The sequence below is a fragment of the Lycorma delicatula genome, chromosome 10, assembly GCF_047948215.1.
Source record: "Lycorma delicatula isolate Av1 chromosome 10, ASM4794821v1, whole genome shotgun sequence".
Classification (NCBI taxonomy): domain Eukaryota; kingdom Metazoa; phylum Arthropoda; class Insecta; order Hemiptera; family Fulgoridae; genus Lycorma; species Lycorma delicatula.
In genome coordinates, this window is record NC_134464.1 from 40,963,067 (window position 1) to 40,989,718 (window position 26,652).

The following is a 26,652-nucleotide window of genomic DNA, read 5'->3' on the forward strand; positions in this document are numbered from 1 at the left end:
AGAACGAGTATAAAGCGAAGAAAGAATGCTTTTAAAATTTAGTTGCTTGGTTAATATTATCTGAATAGTATTTTATTTGTTTCGTTTCTATGAGAACTGAATAAAAAAAAACCGTGATTGTGCTAAATAAAAAAATAGTTTTCATTAATAAAAAATAGTGTGTGTTTATTATATATAAAACTGTTATACTACGCTTTGTAATTTTTTTTTAATTTTTTTTTTATAAAAAAATAAATTGTACAATTTTATTATTTTTAAATAATTTTGTTTTTTCAGTATAATTAAATAACAAAAATGCATGCGACGATACTTTTACATAGGCAGTTAACGGAAATGTATGAAAGAGAAAGGAAATATCTTAAGCCTTATATGGATTTTCGACCTAATCTGAAAGGTAATATATATATTTTTTCCATTTTTACTTACACAATAAAAGGTGAAATTTAAATCTCACCTTTAAATTTTAATTTCAAGTAATATATAAAAAAAAAAAATTACGCATGGTGTTTTGTGTATGGCTTCTTTTTAGCTGGTTAAATCCCATAACAGTTGTTTCCCGATGTGAAAAAATTACAATATATAATTTTCTTTTTTTTATATGGTTAATTTATTTTAATTGCATCTCTTCTATTTATTGACTTATTGACTGTGAAGTAAACCACTGTGACTTACTCTGAAGTAAACCAGTATGGTTATCCAGTACAATATATTCCCGAGAAAGTGGATAACAAAGGGATCAAAATGGAATTAAAAGAAAAATTGTTTGCTGTTAATACGTAGTTTTTAGCAAAATTTTTGTTAGAAATGACATATAAAGCGTTTAACTACCATGTATAAAACCAACAAAAAAAAAAACTTTTTATGTAAAAATAATGGAAATTTTTTATAATTATTTGTAAAATTATTATTGGAATAAATTTGAATTTGAATATTATATATATGAGAAGACTGGTTAAAACATGGTCAGAAAATTCACCTCTGTTATTTGAAAAGTTAAAGATAAATCCTAACCCACTGAGAGCGGACATCTATTATTCAATTTAAGTACGAATAAATCAGTTTAAAACAAAAGTTTTAAACATTTTTGCTACTTACTGGAACTACTTACTGAATTTTTTGTAATAATTCCTGACCTCTTGATGATTATTTTTTGTTTGTTTTTTTTATTGTAACGCGGAGGTCTTTCCTAAAATATACAAATTCATGTAATGCCTTCATGGAATTATTAATCCGTAATCTTTCTATAGGATTTTAATACCTGTATTTTATTGTATTATTATTTCGAAAACAAATCAAATATTTTAACGAGTGTTTTAGTGCCTGATTGTATTTACATTTTGTAATTTTACTTACATTTAAGATAAGTTTTTCATTTTATAATATTCTTCGTGTTGCAGAGGCGGCTGGCTATTGGGGTAGCGTGTGTATATCGGACGGTCTTACCGCTTGTGGGGGCTTGTGCACGGAGGCCGTTTTGGTTGTGGCATCGTTACCACCTCTTGAGTTATTGGCTATAGAAAGAATTTAGTGGTCGAAGGAGAAGAGTAAGAATACTGCAAAAGAAGATTTGTTAGAGAGGTGACAGAATCGATTGGAGAGAGAAGTCGGGCAGTGCACGCGGAGGTTGATCCCATCCATTAAGCCGTGGTATAGGAGACATGAGGAGATGTCATTTCAGCTCACCCAATTTTTGATGGGCCACGGCTGTTTTAATAGTTACTTATTTAAGAGGTAGAGGAGGAGGGCTGATGTATGTCTTTGCTGTACCGAAGAGGATACAGTAGAACATACAGCTTTTCACTGTCCGAGATGGGATGAAAAGAGGCAGGAGGTTTATCGCAAAGTGGGTATCGTTAACCCAGATAATATAGTAGAGGCAATGCTTCAAGGAGAAAATAATTAGAGGGTGGTTAGTGAGATGATAAAAAATATCATTAAGAGGAAGACAGCGGAAGAAGTTGAAGATGTGGGGAACTGAAGGAACTGTGGGGATATCAGATTAGGGTTGGTCGGACAGCCCCGTTCAAGAGGGGGTGAGATGCTCCGGCGTCTCATTTCCGATGAGTAAACGAGGACTCCTGGGTAGGGAGGGTTTGTTAAGACCAGAGTCCCGGTGGGGGAGCGCTACAATTCAAAGCGGATGCGTGTGTGCAAACAGAGTCCTGGTGGGGAGGTCCTTCGGGGCAGCCCCATTTGAGGCATGGAAATTAAAGGACCTAGACCCGGCGGATCAGTTGTTTCTGCTGGGAATGGCATAGCCGGGTCAAATTTGGGCACCTGTGATGTTAAAAGACTACATTCTATAACAATTCTTTTGATGGTTGTATGTAAAAGTGTTATAATGTTTTTGGATTTATAAGCAGTCTATTTGTATATATACTTTAACCATAGTGTTTTATCCATTACTTAAACATTAAGTAGCATTAAACAATAAAATGAATAATAAACATTTTGTTTCTTCCTCTATTCTGCGATTATGGCAAAAAATAAATAACTAAATACAAAATAATTAATTAAAATACTTTATTTGTTATTATTTGCGTTGGTTATTTTCTTTAAACATTAGTTTTGTGTCAGGAATCCTAAATAAATTTCATTATAAAATTTTATAAGTAAGTAATTCTCTAATTATTCCCTTCAATGATAAAAAATAAATACTGTATTTTCTTTAATTAATTGAAATTAGACGAGTGTAAATATATGTTCTGTTTTTTTCAGTATTCTGTTTCTTCATGTTCTGTTTTGTCAAGTTCTGTTCTGTCATATAATCATTCAAAGTAGTACTGTAAAATTACACATTATTGCTTCAGCACATTTTCAATCTGTTTAAGTAAAGTATTTTTCTTTTTTTAAATTAAGAAATATTTTTCATTTAAAATATTTTCTGTTAAAACGATCTCGGTGGATATTTTCAATTTTTTCCGTCCTTCATGGCGGACTGTTAGTGTCTCGGCCTTTGTTCCAGGAATAACAGGTTCTGTCCCGGTCATTTTTCATACACTACAAAATTCCATTTCCATATTTCCACGTACAAGCTATCTCTAACTTTCTGTAGCGAATTAGTTCATAAAGTAAAACATAAAAAAAGTATCTAAAGTAGAAGCACTGTAATGGTTTATTAATTAACGTGGCTTTTGTAAATTGTTTACCTAATGTTGGTTGATACTGTTTGTTAGTCCGTACAAAATCACATTTTTTATAAGAATATAAGATTTTTTTTATAAATGGAAGATATATAACCTTTGGAGAAACATTTTTTTAACTTTATTCCCTTTAAATCTTAAAAAAGGAATTTGCTTTTTAAAAAGTGAAGAAATATCTGATATGTTGCATATTGTTTGAAATTTTTTTTCTTAAAACGGTGTTGAAATGATTAACCGGTTATCAAATGTGTATCTCTTTTCTCCAATGAGTCTACTTGTGTGTATAAAATTAAATATTTATGATAAAATAAGCTATAAAAACAATATATATATAATTATTTAAAACAAATATTTATGTTTGTATATAGCAACCTTCGTGACTGGAAAATTTTACTCGCATTATGATTCCAGAATTACAGAACCTAAAGAAGTTTATATTGATATGTTAACTCAATATCAAGAAAAAACTCCAAAAGAGAAACTTCCGTATCCTGAAACTACAAATCAGGAGTAAGTTTTTATACTAAAAATATAATAACAAAAATATGATGTGGGCATCACATGACTTCCTTGTTCGCCTATTAAATTACATATATCTTTTATATACGTATTTATATTTTTATTACACTCTTATTTTCAATTTTTTTTATTATTTAATTATTTTGTAATTTTTTTACAATAACAGGTTAATAATTATTAACAAATCAATATATTTAAATTAAAAAAGTGAAAAAAAAGTAGGAAATGAATTCAGATTCGAATCGATGTGCCTTCTTCTTGTAAGGTCCAAATATATCATTAATTAAAATTTTATTTGGGCTATAACTTTGAAACTAATGAAAATGAGAACTACTCATTTTATATGATATAATTTATATGATATATCGTTGAAACACTTTCAATGAGGCGATGGAGGGTTTATTACTGCAGTTAAGAAAGAGTCCAAAATCCAATTTCTTTTGATTTTTGGGCATTTTTTGGACACTTTTGGTCCATTCGATTGCAATCAAAAGGGAAGGTGCACAACTAGATGTTACAACCGTCCTAAATCTAAAATTTCAATATTCTACGGCTAATCGTTTTTGAGTTATGTGAGATATTTACGTACGAAAGTAGTCGAAATGGTTTCAGTGATGACCAGAATGTTTTCAGAACCTGAAAACCGAAATTTTTCGCAATTACAGTACTTCCTTGTACAAAGTAATAAAAGAAAAAATCATTCGAAAATTTATTACCTCCGTTCGTATAATTTATGAAAGTTCTTTTTTTAATTCTTTGTAAGAACAATATTATTTGTGTAAATTAAATTTTCACTTACCAACATTTAAAAAATGTAAATCCTAGTACTTTCGAAGCTGTTTTTCCATCTTAAGGGATTTTCTAAAAGATGTTAGTTTAATTTAAAAACGATTAATTCGTATGTCAATAACACAGTAACGTCATGTTTGTAAGATGTTTGCGTCTATTATCTATTAGATTATGCAATATTATCTATTTTAAGTAGGAGTCGCAAACATCTTATATGCATGACATTACTATCTTATTGATGTAGCAATTAATTTTATTATTGACGACCGACTATTATGAACATAACAGTTTAATTTAAAAACGACTATTCATTTGAATTTAAATTAACATCTTTTAGAAATTCCCTGACGATGGAGTAACAACTCTGAAAGTACTAGGATTTACACTTTGTTGGAAAGTGGAAATTTAACTTATACAATTCTATTAACACGAACCGTGCCAAATGCTTAGTAAATCAAATCTAAAAAAAATTGTTTGATGACAGATTTTTGTATAAAACATGAATTTGTTTTCTTAAATAATAGTTTTAACAAACTTTTTTCGTTAAATACAGCAAAAATTAAAATAACTTATGTTCGAAAACATGTTACAAAATAACTCTCCTCTAAATACTAAACATACAAAATTAATTTGTTTTATTGATTTTGAGATAGTGTACCATTTAATCTCAACAAAAAAATGCATTTTCTACAATAAATTCTATTTGGTTTTTGTAAGGCTAATGTTCACATTTAACATTTGTAAAAATCATTTGAAAAAAAAAATGAATTCAATTAAAAAAACTTCACATGCTATAATTTTGACTAATACTTTTCATAAAATTTAAATTTTGTATAATAGATTTATACGTAATGTTCTATAAAATATAATTAATTTATATATATATATATATATTTACCTATATAAATCACGAAAAAATACTTCGTTTTAAAAAAAAAATAATTAAAATATTACTTTTATATACTCTATTAACGAGTAAATTGATTGTCACGTGTACAAAATATTGTGAAAAACATTTTCAAAACTTTAAAATATCCTGTGAAAGTTATGAAAAATATTTGAAATAAAAATTGTTGTAAAGATTTCGTATGTATAAGATGATATTAAAATGTGGAAACGGCTTCATATTTCAAAACAATCAGATACTAGGAAGTAGAAACAGTCCTGTTTAGCCTCCGGTAATTACCTTTCAGGTAATACTTCAGAGGATGAATGAGGATGATATGTATGAGTGTAAATGAAGTGTTGTCTTGTACAGTCTCAGGTTGATCATTACTGAGATGTGTGGTTAATTGAAACTCAACTACAAAAGAACACCGGTATCTACGATCTAGTATTCAAATTCCTGTAAAAATAACTGACATTACTAGGACTTGAACGCTGGAACTCTCGAAACCCCAAATCAGTTGATTTGGGAAGAACTTTTGTGATTAGGGTTCAATTAACCACACGTCTCAGTAATGGTCAGCCTGAGACTGTACAAGATTATACCTCATTTTCATGTCATACGTATCATCTTTATTTCATTAGGGCGAGGGGGGGGTTACTTCTCATTCACTACGAACAGATTGTAATGTACATATTAGGGGGAAAAAATTGTATCTATGATCCGCCATATTGAATGTACTTTTTGTTTAAATAGGAAGATGAACATTTAATACATGATTTTAATGTAAAATTTTACGAGAAAAACGATGGTGAAAACAGTTTCTTTATAAATGCCTTTTTTTTAATGTTATAAGCAATCAAATTTGAAAACTGGAAAAAGAGCTTTCGCTTTTCGTACATTTTGTCGTTAAAAATCATGTATCTTCCAACTTCCTATAATATTTAAATTAAAAAAAAATTATTAAATATGATTGTTTCAAGATTTTAAGGAAACTTTTTGAAATCAACCATAAGGCAGTAATTATGTATGTAGATCCTGATTTGTTTCTGCCGTCTATTATCGCTCGGTATTGATATATGAAGCTGTTTATTTCATATCACTTTGTATGTTATGTAATTTTTTCTTTTTCACTTTTATTAATTATAATTTTAAGATATTTATTACTATTTCAGATATGGTTGGTACACAGATCCTCTAATGGATAAGGATTATTCTGATAGAAGAATGCAACATGGTCGTAAAATACATCCTCATACACAAACAGAAACTATTATTAAAATGTGTGTTACAAAAAGATAAATGAAATAAATAAGGAATATAATCAAAGGGTATTTTATTATTTTTTTAATTTCTGCAAAGAAATACGTGCATAAAATCATTGAACTAACGTTGTAAATGATTTACCTGATGTAAATATTAGATTAAACCTGTATATAAAATTTATAATAATTACTTATTGAAGAACTTTTTTCTTTTTTTTTAATAAATCAGTGTTAACATGAAAACTTGGTATTTTAATGGTTATTATTTCTAATTAAAGAGATTAATAATTATATCAAATAATACATCTTCAGAGTTTTTCCATGAAAACAATATACGTTACTTGTATAATTAGTAGTACATTTCAATACCATTCGCGATGTTTATAGAATTAATCGGTACCTAGTCACACAAAATCTGAAGTGAACACCATATGACTTCCTTGTTCCTCGTACATACTAAACTGCATATACACATTCTTTTTTAAACTAAAAATACATAAAATTTTATTTCATTAATAACTAGTATATATTTTTTTTTTTAATGTTATTGAATTATTATCATAATTTTTGTTACAATCAGAGATTGTAAGCTGTCAATAAGGGCTTATTACCGTAATTATGAAAAAGTTCAAAATTCAAATATTTTGGATTTTGGACTTGTTTTTGGAAATCTTTGGTCGAGTCGATTGCAATCAAAAGGGGAGGTGGACAACTAGATGTTACACCAATCTTAAATCCAAAATTTCAACATTCTACAACTAATCCTTTTTGAGTTATGCAAGATACATACAGACATCATGCCGGAAACCCACCGGGTTGGTCTAGTGGTGAACGCGTCTTCCCAAATCAGCTGATTTGGAAGTCGAGAGTTCCAGCGTTCAAGGCCTAGTAAAGCCACCTATTTTTACACGGACTTGAATACTAGATCGTGGATACCGGTGTTCTTTGGTGGTTGGGTTTCAATTAACCACACATCTCAGGTATAGTCGAACTGAGAATGTACAAGACTACACTTCATTCACACTCATACATATCATCCTCGTGCATCCTCTGAATTATTATCTAAAACGGTAGTTACCGGAGGCTAAACAGGAAAAAGAAAGAAAGAAAGACATCATGCCGAAACTAGTCAAAATGGATATTTCGGTTGAAATCTGAAAACCGAAATTTTTCGGGATCACAATACTTCCTTTACTTCCTTCAAGAAAGTAAAAATATGAAAAATATGAGAAATTATTAACGAAATAAAATTTTATGTACTTTTCATTTTAAAAAATGTGTAAATTAATTTAAAAGGGGTAAAAGAAAGTCACGTGGTGTCTACATCAGATTTCTTTTGGTAGAAGAGTGATTTTTTCCTGTCACAATCTTTATAACCATTACAGATAAACATATAGGTATATTTAATAAGAGGTTTTTGGAGTTCTTATTCTATATCGTCTATCGTTTATATTGTATTATCATCAGCATATTAAATATTATTAATGTAGATAAAATTGATCTTGAAAATCTGTTATAAAAATTAGTGTTTTTAGAAGAAATATGAAGTTGATTGATCCTTTTTTTTAAATGAAGCCTGCCTGTGTAACGTATAACTCCCACAGGTATATGGTGTTAACCCGTCAGGTTGGTCTAGTGGTAAATGCGTCTTCCCAAATCAGCTGATTTCGAAGTCAAAAGCTCTCAGAAAAGACAGTTACTTTTATACAGATTTGAATACTAGATCGTGGTTACTGGTGTTCTTTGGTGGTTGGGTTTCAGTTAACTGCAAATCTCAGGAATTGTGGAACTGAAATCATACAAGACTACACTTGATTTACGCTTAAGTATATCATCCTCATTGATTCTCTGATTACGGTAATTCCCGGAGGCGAAACAGGAAAGAAGATAGAAGAAGGTATATCGTATTAGAATATGGGTTATAACTCTCACAGGACGGTTTTACTTCCTACGATAAATGATATACTTTTGTAAAAATGTTTTAGCAGATTTTTACTTAGTAGTACAAACTAAATCTAGAAAAACTAACAAAAAATTTATAAAAAAAATTATGAAACTTATAAAAATTAAAAGTATCGTACGTACGTATATCATAATAAAATACAAATGTATGTTCTCTTTCGCTTGGTAATAGAAATTTAACGACGACTCAGAATGGAGTTGGCTAATGGAATATTGCTTTTGAAATTCAGTTACTAAAGTCAATTGTTTGTAGAAGACAAACTGGGCCTATATTAAGTGTGCGTAGTGGTAACAATCAGTTATAGGAAAGGGGTGTAGTAATAATGACGGGGGAGGGTACTCAAGCTTTAAGGAGAGGTGAATAGTAAAGTTGGAAACGGGGGTTGGTACTTAACTCGTTACAATTGCCGAGAAGTATAACACTGTCTGAGTCTAGAGCTATAGAACTAACCTACTTTACTCTATCGACCTCTTTATGCAGTTTCACAGCTTTACCTTACTCCTTTCGCCTTCCCTTTTCTCTCCTTTTAAACTGCCGGTACAGTAGTCAAGAGTCGGAAGTTTTTATTGCCACAGTTTAGAGGTGTTCAAGTCTCAAATGGTGTTCACTTACTGAACATTTAAGTACAAAACCACTTCTTCAATAAATCTAGTACGCCCGCTGCGTTATGCCTTGCACTAATGCGCCAACATCATTGTATGGTGTAACCACAGCCTAGTTTCTTTTTCATATTGCATGCAACAACTAATGTATCCTGTTTCTAGAATTTTCAACATTAAACTAAGTGTTATTATTATTTCTCCAACTTTATTTACCACATTATTATACAGACAAATACTTGTAAACAAATATGAAAAGTTTTGCTATACAACTTCACGGCATTTATACAGTCAAAAGTTAAAAAACTGAAATCTGCATCCATACTTTGCACTCATACTTTAACCACATACCATTTTCTTCAAAGAAAAACGATTCCGTATTGTTAAATCAAGTTTAATTCTTTTTTGGGTTACTCTGGGCTTAAATTGGATATTTTTTAGACTTAATGATTTTATTATTTTATTTATTTCGAATATTGAATTATTTGGTTTTACTTTAAGGAAAAGAAATAATTTTAAGATAAAAATAAGGAAATACTAGAGTAAAGATAATAATGAATTAAATAAAAAGTTGTAGGGGAAAGTAATTAAGATTCTACGTGGCAAAACAAACAAAAAAAGATTCTGTAAAAATGTCGATTCTCCTTTTTCCTTCTGTTTGCAATATTGTATTAATTAATAAAAAATATATATATCAAAATCGGATTGAGGAATCACAATATTATTTTATACACACGTTTACCAACGTTGTTGAGTAAATAAAAAAATACAGTGTAAACTTGTTTCATCAATTTCAAAAAGCCGGGGATCAATTTTTTTAGTTCTTTTTATCTCTGTACTCCTTAGTTTTATCATATTACATTCTGCAAAAATGTTAAGTATTTTACTGTGAACAAAATGGTAACTTAGTTTTGAAAATATGTTAACAAATCACAAACTTATGAGATAAAATATATGACATCATTTTTTGCCAGATTTCAATCAGTTATAGAGAGATAGAGCAGGATTCTATCTCTCTATAACTGATTTTAAAGAAAGTTTATTGAAGAATTCTTCTCCGACAGCATTCTGTTCAAAGTTTAAGTTCTTTTTAAGTTAACATTGTTGTACAGAGCGTTCAAAAAGTTGCAATAGTTGTTGAAAGTGGCCTACAATATGCGATTCACTTAATTGAATACGACGTTATATATTCAAACATTTGTTTATAACTTATGTTAAGGAATTGCAACGACACATTGTTCAGTTTTAATTTTAAATTTAGCAATGTTGTGAGGATGAGTTTTGTAAGCAGAATCTTTAAGGTATCCCCACAAGAAAAAGTCAGGAGATTTATGGAAGGGGCCACAACCCCTTCGAAATGACTTTCCCATGAAAACACTGATCCAAAAAAGTCATAGTGTTGTTGGTTGTATGAACCAAAGCACTGTCCTGTTGAATCATATGTAGTCTAGCCGGTCTACAGATGTAGTTTTTACAAATTATTGCACCATCTATATGTAGCGTTCACCGTGCTATGAAAGAATGCCATGAAAATTCGCCTACGTGACATTGTACACCAAACACCCGCTTTCTGTCCGTGTAGAGAAGACTTGTGCAGCTGATGTCGATTTCCGTAAACCAACTGGGTGAATTCTTTGCATTCACGTATCCATCAAGGTGGAGTTATGCCTCATCAGACCAAAATTAATCATCGAGTTCTTTCCCAGATAGTGAAATATCGTCAGAATCTCTAGGTACATTCTAAAATTAAATTATAGTTAATATACAAAAAACCGCTTAGCAACAACTGAATTCGAAGCATTGAAGCGTTTTCGAAATTAATTTCCATCTTCGGAAACCTTCATATTCGTCCTGTTTGTAATATTAATTAAAACTTCATATGTAAATTATATTTATATTATTTACAACAGTTTTAGACCACTAAATTGACAGGACGTTTAAGTTGGTGTAATTTTATAACGTATGACGACCAACTGTTATGTTTTAAACAATATCGCGATTTTTTATAATTTACATATGCCCATTTAATTATTATTACAAATAGGACAATTAGGAGAGTTCCTGAAGATGGAGTTTAATTCCGAAAGCGCTTGAACGCTTCGAGTTCAATTGTTGGTAAGCGGGTTTTGATATATTAACTTTAATTATATTCGTATACCAACGGGCCCTGCTTAACAAAATTATTATATATTAGATTTTTTTATCTAAAATCGTTTTCTATTTATAATTCATAATTTATTTGATCGATTTTAAGTTAAAATAATGAAGTCAGTGACATTTAAAAATCCAATGGTTTATTTGAAGTAAAGGTTTGTGAAGGATAAAGCCGGGTAACTTTTGTAACTCTTTTCCTGGTTTTTTTAAATATATTTATGAGTGTTTTTGTAGTGATTGCTACTTCATCATTTAATTTATTAAAAAAAAAAAAATCAAAAATTTTAAAATACAGGAAGAAAATATTTATCTTTTAATAAAGCTAATTTGGTGTAGTTATGTTTGTAAATATTCCTAATAACGGGTTTTTAACTTCTATCGATGTTATATATTTTTTACAATTTTGTTTTTCAGATGTTATTTATAAAAAAAAATTTAATTCTTCCTTTGTTATTAATTAATCTTTTTTTATTTATTACATTTTTATTTCCCCCTCAACGTTTAGTACATTAGCGGAGATCATAATATTTATCTGAATTTAGTTTTCTATTTTATATAATTTAATTAAAAATATAATTTTTAATAATCCAGTTTATTATCTCGGTCACTGATATTAAAATAAAAAAATTAACATTTTTATAATTGTAAACAAAAAATTGAAAACTCCGCCTAGATAGAAATTACCTGTTTACTGTTGTTTCGATTTCTGAGAAATTATGAATTGTGATTAAAAAAAAAAGGGGTAAAATATTAAGAAAATGTAGAAGTGGTTATAATTTAATAATTATATTCTGCTGCCAGAATGAAAATTGTAAAATATTAAATATTTGTAAGTATGAAATTTGTAAATTTTTAAAACGGTTAAATTTATGAATACTTAAGTAATTTTATTAAGCAATAAATTAACTTAAAATTAGATTTAATTTTTAAGTTAATTTATTTTTTAATAATTTATTTATTTTCTGTTTTATTTTGTTTTACATTCTATGATAACCGGTTTTATATAAATTTACATATAATATATATATATATATATATATATATATATATAATATTAACCGGTCAGGACTCGCTTCACTTCCGTTTCCCTTTTAACCCGGGGCTCTTCATCCCCTAGGTCCCACTTTATTCATTATCCTCAAACTTACCGGAATAATACTAACTAATAATTAAATATATATTTAATTTATAAAAACTCTTTCTAAAGAGCAACAGTCAAGTCGGCAAAAAACATGAAATTTTCTGAAATATACGGGTTTCAAAATAGTCGGCCACACCTCCAAAATTTTAGCTGGTTACACGTCCTTTTTAAGGATAAAAATGTATTTTTCACGGTTGTTAGCGTTACCAGACTACAAAGAGGTGACCGTACTTCTCAATTCTTTTGTATGTATTTACTCTTTTCACAGTTCTTTTTTATTTTATGTTTTTAACTTTTTTTTTTGTGTAACAGTTTGTGAACAACAAAATCTAAAGTATCGACTTGTATACAATATTAACAGCTTTTCTTTCTGGAGCGTATATATATATATATACATACATATATAAATAAATAGATTGTTCTCAAAGGAGGCTTTAGAGTAAAGCCCATAAAATTGCCCATGCGAAAAGCATCGACTCTTCTAACGGAGACCAGTCAATGCAAGTGTCTGTCCTTGTGACTTACTTATTATCATTGAAAATGTAACTTTAAGTGGAAACTGATGCATTTGAAAGTTAAGGGCAAGTCTAAAGGAATGTACATCTGTTCGCTGTAAACCGTCGTACTTCTAAAGCTACTTTTGTATAAAATAAAGTTCCACTTACCAAAATTTTTAAAAGTATATATCCGAGTACCTTCTGAGCCGTTACTACATCATCAGAGATTTCCCAAAAGATATTAATTCAAATGTATAATTGTATTTAAATTAAAATTGTTACGTTCATAATAGTCGATCGTCTATTATGAACGTAACAGTTTTAATTTAAATAAAATTTTACATCTAAATTTGAATTAGCATCTTTTGGAAAATCCCTGATGATGGAATAACAAGTACTTTATATACTTGTAAAATTTTTGGAAGTGGAACTTTATTTTATACTTTCGAATTTGGCACCGTTGGTGCCAAATTCTTAGTAAATTTAATCTAAAGCTACTTTTTTCGATAACCAAAAAAATATATATAGAAAAATATAAACAAGCCTTTTTTATACAAAATTTAATTTGAAATATTACAAGTGATCGATTTCCTAATCAATAATTTGATCATAGTAAAGCTGAATATCGGCAAGGTAAATAATCCGGTTGTTATGGCAAGTCATTAAAACGGCCACCACGTTTAAACGGTGAAACATTTCGTAATGGCACCAGCCGTAATTTTTTTTCAAGTATAAAATCTGTGTGTATGTAAAATACCAGTTCAATCGGTCTAGTAGTTTTTGCGTGAAAGAGTAACAGAAACTATAAAATTCTATTTATACATGACGGTGGTCCCGGAGGTTAAACAAAACAAAAAAAGAAAGTATTTTAGTTGATTAAATTCGTAAATTTATTTTTTGTCATCAATATAGTATAACGGTTTGTTAATTAATTATTCATACTGCTATCAATTGACAATTTTTGATGTCGATTTACTGTCTTTTCTCTTTATTAACAATAATAATTTTCTACAAACTTTTAGGTTAGCTTATATTTTTAATTATTAATTTTATGTCTAAAATATTTACATTTTAATTTTATTTTTTTCTAAATCCGTATTTTATATTTTAATTAAAAGTTTTTGGTGTTTAATTGAAATATTTCTTTTTTTAATTTTAATTATAGATTATTACAAAACCTATATTTTATATGAAATTTTATTTTTTCTTAAAATAAAAACAATTTGTACGTATTCCCTTTGTTGTAAAAATATTTCCGATGATAATGCCGCTTAAAGAAGAAACCATTATTAATCCACCCTCCTACAAGCTGTGCTTATCATACGTTGAGTAATATTGATCTAAGCAAAAGTTTATTTTTGTTAAACTTGATTTAAGTTTAACTTAATCATATACTATTATTGTAATATGGTTTTTATACTAGGTTTAATATTTATTTATTCGAAAATAATTTTAAATTATTATTATTTATAATTTTATTTAATAGTGAGTGCTTTATCAAAGGAACCAACCCTTAAGGCTTGTCCATGAAAATATGTTGTATGAAGTTACAATATCATGCGATATTATAATATTTTCAGAATATGAGATATTAATTTACGATATTATTTTATATTTATACTGTTTTCAATTCTTTTGTAGTGCATAATTTAAAATTTGTGTCATGTATCTTCACAGATTGTAATATTCGCACATTTCTATGCCTTATTTTATTTATTCTATTTCTATTATTTCTATTTAGTGAAATAATGAAAAACGGTTTAACCTCTGTCACATCGCTATATTGTCGCATATACCCCCATAAGCAGAATTATCACTTTGCCAAACCTTTGCATAGGCGGAGAGACCGATGCCGGACGGCTGTGGGCGGCGAGCCCTAGTGGGTGGGTGGCGGGGAGTTGTCGTTCGCCGATGATCCCCTGGGGACGTCGCTCTGGCTATTCTAATTCGGTGACAAAAGCGCTCGGGTGGTTGCGCAGGGGCTGTGTACATACCATGTGGATTAGGTCTGTTCCCTGCCTAACTAGAGGGGGAGGTTTTTTAGCGGGTGAGAGCTCCGCACTTTCCGTCAGAGCAGGCCTGGAGGCGGCTGGCAGAACTTTTCCTCCTACCGAAAAAAAAAAAACAGGAAAAACACCACCTGTATCTACGATTTATTATTCAAATCCGTATAAAAGTAACTGCCTTTACAAGGATTTTAAACTTAGATCTCTTGACTTCGAAATCAGCTGATTTGCTATGACCAGTTAACCACTAAACCAGCCCGGAGGGCTCTCAATTAAAGGTAGACAACAGACAATGTAACCTTAATTTAAGGTTATGTTGACTGTTTGGTGTTGTATTTTTCTAATGCACTTATACAGTGTCACATAGGTCGCGAGTTTAAACTTTATGCTTGTGTGTTTGGGTTTCTCGTTTTTTTTTTATTTCACAAACTATGGTTATAATAATGTAATTTCCTTATAAATAGAAAATATATTTTAATATTAAATAAATAAAATATTATACCTCTCAGTTTTCGCATTAAATTTATGTTTTATATATTTCTTGTGCAAAGAATTATACAAAAAATATTGTATAAAATAAAATAACGAGAAGTTATTCTTTTTGCGTAGTTCTGCTCAAAAATTTTTATTTTTTTATTTATAGAAGCGATCAATGGTTTATACGAAGTCATAATCTGTGTAATATTCTCTGTTTAGAATACGATAACGTAATTATGGCTTACATCTCATTAGCAATATAAAACAATATTTATGTTTACACTGTAAACACGCAAACATACAATATTACGCACACGTAAATTTGGAACTATCGGTTGTACAGTTACGATCGTTATTTTAGAGCAGCATTTTGTTTTTACTAATATTACATTAATGTTGATTTTCCTATTTACAGTTATTTTATGCGATTTTTGTTTTTTATTTTCATTCTTTAAGCTTGCTGGATTTCAAAACTTTGTAGAATATTTTATTACAGTATTCATCGCGGAAAATGATTTACTTGAATTAAAGCAAATGAATCTATTTTAGTTTATTTAATAAAAATACAAACAAAATTAAACACTATATATGATAAATAAAGAACAAAAAAAAACGATAAACAAGAGAAGAAAATAATGGAAATAATAATAAAATTGTTTTTTTCACCTTCCTGCATTGAATAAAATAATAATTGTTATTGAATAATGTCCACATCGGTAACTGCCCCTGGATATGAATCGCAATTCATCAATAAAATCATTTAAAATAAAAACTAAAATACTGAGTTTTAAAACTGTTTCCATTGCAAGTTCATAATTGAGATTCTCTCACATTGACCTGCCTTTGATAACGACTTTAAAGGAGGAGAGAAAAAAAACACACACATATATACAGGAGATTAAAATTGTATGGCAGTATTTTAGATGCTAGTTTGGGCCCTAAATAAACAAAAAAATTCTTCTAAATATACCTCCGAAAATTATTGTTTTCATGATAAAGCTATTATTATTATATCAAGATTATTATTATTCCAAGGCTAAAACGGAGCTATACCGAAATTATTTATGATAAATTAAAGAAAACAGATCTCAGAATTGTGTCTATAATAGTTTCGAAGAAAATTGTTATCAATAAAATATTCTTTAAGACTTAATTTTAAATTGTTCTTGAAAATTTTTAAAGAATTTAATTCTCAGAAAACTGATGCAAACGAATTTAATAAAAAACAAATAAGCACTCTTGCACATACCTACACGCACGTCTGTGCGTATCTGCAGAAAGTTAAAGTTTCAAAAACAAAAAAAAAGTTCATTACGCTCAAAAATAGTCTAAATTAAATACTTATCAAAACACATAAAATAGGATAATATTTAAATTTGAAAAAATTTTAAATTACATTAATAAATTTTCAAAATAGCATATTATACAATCTGAATATCATTGATTGGATACAACCGATCCCAAAGGAAATATTTTGATGTAAAATCAGTTGGGAGATATTGGTGTCCATCATTTATATAAACTAATATTGTGAATCATTACAGCCCGTACTTAAGTACAGCTGTAGTCTTTGGTCTTCTATATAAAAAGTGATTCACGAAGCACTTTGTGAATACCTTTAGGATATGTTCTACTGTAGAAATAATGAAGAGAGCTCATGTTAACATAAGTTTGGAAACGCTTCATTAGCTGGTAAATGATTTTGCCCTGATTACTGCGCCTTTGGTAAAATTACGTTAAATTTTAATTCTTGGGATCCAAATTAAAAAATAAATTTTGTGAGTTTATATGAAATCGGACCTTAAAAATTAAAAAAATATCACAGGACTGTATTTTTAGTAGTTTTCGAATAAGGTGGTATCAACAAACACACTATTTTATGTTGGGCGTAAAATAATTTTGTTATATGGGTAATTAGCTCATAAAAGTTTAAAAAAAAAGTAGTGTATTTGATATTCTGAGTAATGTAGTATGAATAAGGTCTACAGAGCCTAAAAACAAATTTAAGAGTTTCGAATTATATTAAAAAACAGTTATTAAATTGTCAATATAAAATTTGTAGAAAATTTAATTAGAAAAAATTGATTCAAATGAAAGTAATGAAAATAAATTCATACACACGACAGCGCGCGCACGCACACACACATAAAAATGTGGCAGATTTTAATTACGTATAAATGAAACAATTTTTAATATTACAAAAAAATATTAAATATTTTAAAAAAAATAACAAATGCAAATACAAACAATAAAACCAACTTACAAATAATTAAATAAACTCCTGAATATGTCTTCCACCTCAATGATACAGCACTCTGCCCGACAAACAATTTTTGATGGCTTTCCGTATTTTAACAGGTTGTTATTAATAAACTTCGAAATCCTTACGTTTATAACGATTGCTAACGAAGCGTTTTCAAATATATATTATATGAACTTTCTTCTTTATTTTCCCCAGTAAAACATTTGCGGAAACTTTGTTACATTTTTCGCGAATCACTCTTTACATGAGTGATTGGTTCAGTAAAATTAAAAAAGTTTTCGTTTAGTGTCAACTGCTTATGATTTTTTATTTATCAAAATTGAAATCTAGATTTACATTTTAGAAATCATTGTTGTAAACGGTTTTTCAGTATGTAATACTTCTCAATTTTTTTATAACTTTTTCCCGTACTTATTTTATTAATTTGAAAGGAAAAAAAAATTGCTATTTACCATACATTATAAAATTAAAAAATCTGATGTGGACACTACATGACTTTCTTATACGTCTATTAAATTACATATCCACATTTTTGCTGCACTTCATTTAAAAGTGAGATACGATCCTTTAATTATTTAATAAAAGTTGACATTTACGCAATTGCTAAAATATTAGTTTTTATTATCTTCAAATATTACAATTATTTATTCAACAATCTTACCTGAAATATTAGGTTAGAGTAAAAGTCCCTTGATTACTCTTTAAATAAATTGTTCACCAAACAAACTAATGATAAAAACTGATTATTCTACAGTCTCGTAAGGTCAAAATTAATATTTGTAACCAAAATACAGGAGTTCACTAAACGGAATTATTCTTTAATTATTATTAACTTTTATTTATACGACACAACAGAAATCTGGCATATTTAAGAGTTCTGAAATATTTATATATAACTTATAAACTGGAAATTACTAATAAATAGTTATTTCTAGAAATAACCAGAAATCTTGTACAAATTACGCACTAAAAAAAAATTCAGCTATCTTTTTAAATTGAATACAATTCAAAAATGTATTTTATTTTTTCTGCCAAATAATTAAGTAAAATGATTTTTTTTTAAAATAAATATACAATTTTTATAAGTCGCTAAGAAATTCAAAAATAATACAATTCTAAATTATATATTTTAATTAATATTAATTAAATAATCAGATGTTTCATCAAATATATTACATATACACATGCGTAATGCGTATTAAATTACATTTACACATTTTTAAAACTAGGCTACATAAAAATTTAATTCCCTAATTATTATTATTATTATTTATTTTTTTTTTATCATTGAATTATTATTATTAATTGTTTTTTTTTTACAATCACGGGTTATTAGTTATTAAATCAATATATTTAAATTAAAAAAAAAAGTTAAAATTTTTTTTAAAAACACAATAGTAGATAAAGTCTGATCGAACCGATGTGCTTTCTCTTTAAGATTTAAATATTTCATTAATTGCAATATTAATTTTAACTTCAATTCCAATCAAAAATGGTGATGCACAACTAGATGTTACAACAGTGCTAAATCCAAAATTTCAATATCCTACGGCTAATCGTTTTTGAGTTGTGCGTGATACGTACATACAGACGACACCCTGAAACTGGTCAAAATGGATTCAGGGATTGTAAAAATGGATATTTCCGTGGAAATATGAAAACCGAAATGTTTCGCGATCACAATACTTCCTTTACTTTGTAGAAGGAAGTAAAAAATCAATTATGAAAATTTTAATTAATTTTTCCTGTATATCCTTTTTTGGAAAAATATGCACAAGATAAATATAACAATGGTTATTCAGCAATTAACAATCCAATAAAGCAAAAATAATTGGTTATTCTGTTTAATTATATATTTAATAGAAAATTTTATAATAAAGTTAGTTTTATAAAATAGATTAAGTAATGTTTTAAATAATAGAGTTCATTTTTTTTATTATTATTGAATTATTATTATTATTTATTGATTTTTTTTTTATAATCAATAATAGATAGAGTTAATATTGGATTAATGAATAATAGCTTGGATTTAAAAACAGAGAGGTTTGTTGTTAAGTAAAATTTTTATTAACTCTTGTTTTTAATGGGATTGATTAACTAAAAATCAAATAGTAGCTGTTCTAATATAACTTATTTAATTTGACTAAAATTAAAGCACAGTATAATAATCCCTAAGTTTACTATTAAAACTACGAAATATATTATAATTACCGATAAATCATTCTGGGAAATTCTAAACATGTTTTTTATATTATTATAAAGTTTGAATTATTCAACTGTAAAAATAATCTAATTAGACTAGCCAATCGTGCTTTTATCAATAAAATTATAAAATAAATAAATATTAAATTAAAATTAACGAGGTATCATTTCCTCTACTTATAACGTTGTTCTTTGTAGAGTTTTTTTCAACATTTATTAAAATAGTAAATTTTACGTAAACAACGCAACTTTAAAAAAAAAAAAAACAATGCTTGTGTACACGGTTTCAAATTAAACATGTGAAAAATAAGATAAAGTTTTATTTTATTATTTAATTAAATTTTATCTTCTTATTTCACACCGGGAATCAGATCTGGTTTCATGTTTTTCTTTAAAAGTTTTTCTTTTTTATCATCCATTCACCTGCATTTAAAGCACTGTTCTTGACAGTCTATCTTTTAAAGAAATAAATATATTATACTAATCGTTGCATAATAATGCATTACTTAAACCATCATATAATGAATAGTTAGTTTATAACACAACGAAAAAAAAAATAACTACGCAGAATTTACATGGAGGAATCATGGGAAATTAATACAATTTTACACCAAAGTAGATTTACAAGATATATAACTACCAATTATGAAAGCAAAGTATAATAGTTAAAGTATATATAAAATATCTTATATATATATGTCACCGTGAAAGATCGATATCTGGCAAATTTCTACATTCTCCGGTGAATGTCAACACATAACCAAATACGTCGGTGAAAGACAGAAATATCTGCTTATTCGGACCTTCATAGGTATATGTTGACAATTACCATGCACTAATAGTGAAAGTTGAATAAAAATATTGAACAAAGGGAAAAATCATCTGACCATTTATTTATATCGTTATCGTTCATCCGTGCAGGTAATATATTCTGTATATCTTGATTGGTCCTTTCAATTTATAAAATGCTGAAAATTCTATTAAATCTTTTTATAAAAGCGGTGAATTTGATTAATCGCCTCCATTGTTGGAGAATAACATATATAATTTTTATTTAACGTTAATTAGACGAGGTTAACGAGCGTAGATTATGTTTGGCTTAAAAAATATATTACGAGAAACCCTAGTAAAAAAAAGGAAGTCTAAATTTATCTTAGAAGTTGGTATTGGGTGATTTTTTGTTTTAATTTCTAATTATCATTTCGACCCCAACCAGAGCTTATCTGTGTTTGTCGACATATACCGGCGAAGGTCCGAATAAACAGATGTTTCTGTCTTTCACCGACTTATTTGGTAAATGTCGACATTCACCGGACAATATGACATTTCACAGTAACATACATAAAGCTTAAGGTTGTCTGTTTGTTTCTCATTACCGAGAACCAACTGACCGATTAATTTCAAATGTTCAGGATATATTTGTGTTATTAAGGCCTATAGACCAATCCATAGACCAAAGCCCTAGCCCTCTTGGGGGTGAATTTGTGAATTAAAGATATTCATTAAGGAAAAAAATTATTTCTTTTACTTTATTATTACATGTCTGTCTCCATGGCAACAGAAATAAGTGATGAATTTTTCATCGTCAAAGATTTGTGTACTTTAGTTACCATAGTTACTACTATTCTACTATCTATAGTTACTACTATTAGTTATTATTATTTATTTGGCCCTAAGGGTTACATCTGCCTACTTGATGGTTTCCTCCTAGGCACCCTTCGTTATTGCAGGAGTGCCGCCCATAGAACTCAGGGTCGCTGAAAGGGTAGAAAGAGCAAATGGAGACAGCAAAGAGGATACCTGCGCCAGATTACTTATCAAGGTGGCAAGAGAGATGTGAGCTATCAGGAGTAGATAGGTGGAGCTTACGCGTTCTACCCATCAGAAAGTGGGTCAGTCGGAAGTATGGGGAGATTAACTTCTGGTTAACTCAGCTCCTGACGGGCCACGGTGCGTTTAACAGTTATCTGTTTAAAATGAAGATGAGAAACACCTATGTGTTCCTGTTGTCAGGGTGAAGACACAGCAGGACATATCTTCTTTGAGTGCGGAAGGTGGACAGCAGAAAGAGGGCAATGTTTTGCAGCCGTTGGTGAGCTGGATGCAGATAGTCTACTGGAGAAGATGCTGGCCAACGAGAAATCATGGAGAGCGCTTGCCATCTTGGCAGACAACGTACTTTAAAAAAAAGATGGCGGAGAAACAACATATAGGATAGTCGCAATAAAAATGGATGGGGAGGGGACAGCTTGGGAAAGGAGGCGGTTGGGGCTCCAACGAGGTTGTCATTGTTTTTGAGATGCCCAGGACTCCCTAACCCATCCCAAAAGGGGATGTTCTTTTTTAGTGGGTCCCCGCATTATGCGGGAAATCCCACACAACCAGTAACGCGGGCTACTAGGCGTCTGGTCTCAAATTTTTTCCTCCTCCTACCGGAAATAAAAGTTACTACTGTAACTTGTCTTTTGTAAATTAATTTCATTTTCAGGTTTCTATAAAGCCTGAATATTTCAAAGCTATTTATCAGTATTTTTCTCTCAAACAACATGAGAGTAACGAACACTGCAGGGGTCTGGGGGTGGAACCCTCTAGCTAGATGGTTATGGCCCCCTGACCGGCTAGTTAATTTACAAAAATCTGATCTAATAACCGTACATGTAATAATCCAGTGGTTTCTGTGAATCTTTTACTCTTTCACGAAATACTATTCAACTGATTAAACTCTAATTTTATATTAACGTAGTTTTTATACTTGGAAAGAAGATAAAATTATTACCGTTACTAATTGTTTCTCCGGTTCAAGAGCGGGGTGTTTTAATTGCTTGCAGTAAAAAACTGATTATGTTCCTCACCGATGTTCAGTGTTACTATGGTAAAAGTGTTTGTTAAATCAAATTTTGAAGCCCCTATCCGTAATTTAAATTAAATTTTCTAAAAAAGAAGGTTTTCTTTTTCAATATCTCTTTCGGTTATCGATTAAATTAGCTTTAAAGGTGCAACGGTGTTCGCCGTGGCAGCTTAACTAACACATCCTCTGTTATCTGTGTGTGTGATGTAATAGCTGCACCTGTCTCTGGTTGCTTGACTAAACATAAAATTAAAAAAAAAACAAAAAAAAATTGTCTCAAAGTTCTTCCTCTCTTCATCTACTCAACTTAAACTATTCATTTCGTATTTTATCAACCGATACAATTTTCAACATTTTCTAATACTATCATTTCAATTTCTTCTATTCTTTTCATTTCTGGTTTTAGTATCTTTCATGTTTCATTATATAAAATATTAAACTCCAAATAATTTATTTTGAAGATTATATTTCTTCTAATTCCTATATTTTATTTTGATGCAAGCAGATTTCTTTTCTATATGAAAGATTTCCTTGGTTGTTTCAGTATCCTTTCGATCTCTACTTTACTTCATTCTTCTTCTATAATTTTACTACTAAATAAATTCCATCTTTGTGTATTATAATCCTTCATATGAATATTTTTTCCTCATTCTTTATATTTATATTCTTCATTATTCTTTATTTTTATTTATTTTCTTTATATTTATTTCATTATTTTTTTCATATTAAATTAATATTAACTAAAAAATAAAATTTTCCGTTATTTTTTTTTTTGACTTGACATCAGTCTTTATAGAGACCACCTATTAGAATGATTTCACTTATTAGTATCTCTTTCCTTTTTTCTTAGTATCTTTTTTCACTTATCGTGAGTCTTCTTTCCTTTGCTGAATCCTTAGTGTTCTTATGTTTTTATGGAATCCTTCCCATGTTTTGTAATTTTGTCTGAACGTGTCTGTGTCTATGATTATTCCTGTGCTTCTCTTTTTTCTTTTAAATCTTCATTAACGTATTTGAACCAACTGTTAATTACCTTTTTGTTATTTTCTTGCTTAGTCTGTTTTCATCTATTCTCATCAACCATCCGCGAAGGAAAATCGCACTTCCTAATCGCATCTGATAGTCTATCTACCTTCTGGTAAAGTTCACTGTTTTTTTGTAATTTCCAAATGTCTTTTAGTATTTTCTTTTGTATATTTTCATTTTTTTTATTTCTCCCTAGTCTAAGATCATGGATCCGGCTGAATAAAATACCTTGGATCCTACTATTGTTGTAAGGTCTCAGTTTCGCCATTCTTAAGATTCGTTTCTTGTTATATATGTTCTTAATCATTTCATAAACCTTTGTAAAATTTTGTGATTCAGGTTTTATAGGCTTCAATGTCTAGCCAATTGGGCTGTATTACTTCTCCCAGGTGCTTGAAGCTGTCAGCTCTCTTGATTTTCCCGTATCTAAATTGTGTCGAGTGCATTTTTTCTGTTCGTTATGAATTCTGTTTTTTGGAAGATATTTGCAGGCCCGTTTTTTAGCATTTTCTTCAATATGTCGAGGAAATCCTGCAGTGTGCTCACCTTACGAGATCTTACGTTTTTGTCAATTCCAAATTTTGTAACGATGTTAAAATGTGTAAAGTATATATATTGAGTATTGTTCTTTTTTGAAGTCTACAAAAACTACTACAATATTTTCTAGTCGTATTAAGTATTTTCCAAAGCTCAGGAGAGTTCTTTTTTATTCGATATAACTTGCTCATTCCACATTCCCAAGCACAACTTTCGAGATATGGTGAATTATCATTGGTTTATAATTATGAATACAAGCAGTAAGGAATGATTTTAAATTTATAAGCTTTAGATTTCAATAAGTATTTTAAAAATGTAATTTATTTATAGTTTATTACATATTTTAAAATATTGAAGTATAATATTTCATTTAAAAAAAAAAAAAAAAACATTGTTTGTTTTGTAAATTCAGAGCCCCAGTAAAATTTCATACATTTAATATGCAGCACGTTACCTTTCCGCTTATAATATTATTTACAATATGCCCACTTCAAGTTTAAGATTTTTTTTAGAATTCTGTTTATTAATTTTGTAGTACACCTTAAATAAAAAAATTTAGGATTGCGTATAGAAATTTGAAATATGTAGAAAGCTACGTACAGATGAAAACCTATTGTTAAAATAAACCAACAAGATGTTCTATGCCCTCTTTCATTTCCGAACAGATTACATAAAAATTGAATTGAAACACGCCAACAGCAAATATTTTTCTTTAAAAGAACTTACCCTTTCTTCTATATATATATATATATATATATATATAAAACAAAATAAAAAAATAAAACGATCAGCTTACAAAGCAGAACTTGTTGAAAATACGTACATTGAAAAGGAAATAAACAAAGTATATGTTCTTTTTTATTACACGCTAAGGGAATTTTTTTATTATTATGGTATACATGCATCCCTTACTTTCAGAATAATGTTTATTTATTAAAATATTTTAAAATAACTTAGTCCCAAGTTGATGAAAAAAAAATTTAATTTATTAATTATATTGTATAAACTAAAGTTCTTTTTGTTTAAGAATGAAAATAAAACGGACCAATTACTGAAAACAGAAACGGAAAGTATCACAACTTATTTAAATAAAAGTTATCAAAAGTCTGGCGAATTGCCACAAATGAAACAGTCTACAAACAAGTCGACCCGATTCTCAATGAAAAAAAACGAAGGATTTCCCATTTTTTCCATATATTAAGAATACGTGAGAACCTAATTCTAAAACAACTGGTCACAAGGAATATTAACGTTAAAAAATTAGAAGGGCATAACAAAGTAGAGGTCACAGAGGTCAGGAGGTTTGTCTTTACGTTATATAATGTTGTATAGAATTTTGCTTGGCTTTTTAAAAACGTTGATTTCATGTGCATTGGTTTCAGAATGCATTTTACTTTTTAAAAAATGATTCCATTATCATAACATTTGAATTCATTGAAAATGTAGAATGGAATGCAATGTAAGGTTTTTGAAGAATGTACTACTTTTATTACTTTCAATAAACTTACAACTTGATTTTTAGGTAAATTTCATCAGAAATTGGTACCATGATTTCGACGTCCAGAAAATTTCGACATATCTTCACGTTTCACATCCCTCAGGCCCCAAAATCATCCTCAGTTCGAAAGTGTAAATATATTTCACTATTTTGTAACACGATAATTGCCGGAATTTTCCGCCAATCACTTTCAAAGTTATACATAAAATATAACGACCCAAAGTCTTGGTCGACTTCGTTAATTGGTAAAAATCGGACCATGCGAGTGGTAGTTGAAGGTCATTTTCTTTCGAAAAAACAAAATATTAACTTTCCTATTAAATAAAATATTGAATTCCTTTAAAGTTCAAAGTTCCTAGTATTCTTTTGATAAGCGGCTAAAACTTATCTAAGTAAATTTTTTGATGTCACCAACTGTTGACCCAGGGGGTGGAAAAAATGGGGTTTCGAAGACAAAAAAGATCATACCTCCCTTAATAGGCACAGTATCGAATCGGTATAAAGTGGTCGTTATTTCTCTAAACATCACCTAAAACTTTTGTCTGAGACAATTTTTGATTGCTTGTATACTAAATATGTGAAAATCTTTTCACATGCAATCATTTTACATCAATCATATTTACAATCATTTTTCATCATCATCATTTTAAATCATCATACAAGGGATAATCAGTTTTTCGATAAATATTAGGATTGAATTGCAATGCATATAAGAACTATTATCTGATAGTAAATATTTTGATTTCTAATGATAATCTTTAATTTACTAAAATCCACTTACGTATAAAAATTTGTATAAGATTAAAAATTTTCAAGGAACAGAACCCTCTCACTATATA

General features: G+C 28.9%; 1 protein-coding gene across 1 annotated transcript; it reads left to right on the top strand.

Moving 5' to 3' along the window:
• Positions 1 to 268: 268 nt before the first annotated feature.
• On the top strand, positions 269 to 6,697 carry LOC142330834 (cilia- and flagella-associated protein 144-like). Its single transcript, XM_075376291.1, has 3 exons — positions 269 to 394; positions 3,512 to 3,653; positions 6,513 to 6,697. The coding sequence occupies exons 1-3, from the start codon at positions 295 to 297 to the stop codon at positions 6,637 to 6,639; spliced, it is 369 nt and encodes a 122-aa protein (XP_075232406.1). The 5' UTR covers positions 269 to 294; the 3' UTR covers positions 6,640 to 6,697.
• Positions 6,698 to 26,652: the final 19,955 nt, after the last annotated feature.

Excerpts from the sequence above, each read along its gene's own strand:
- LOC142330834 (XM_075376291.1), top strand. The coding sequence starts at position 295 with ATGCATGCGACGATACTTTTACATAGGCAGTTAACGGAAATGTATGAA. Across the intron at positions 395-3,511 it reads TTTTCGACCTAATCTGAAAG|CAACCTTCGTGACTGGAAAA; the intron begins GTAATATATATA and ends GTTTGTATATAG. Across the intron at positions 3,654-6,512 it reads CCTGAAACTACAAATCAGGA|ATATGGTTGGTACACAGATC; the intron begins GTAAGTTTTTAT and ends TTACTATTTCAG.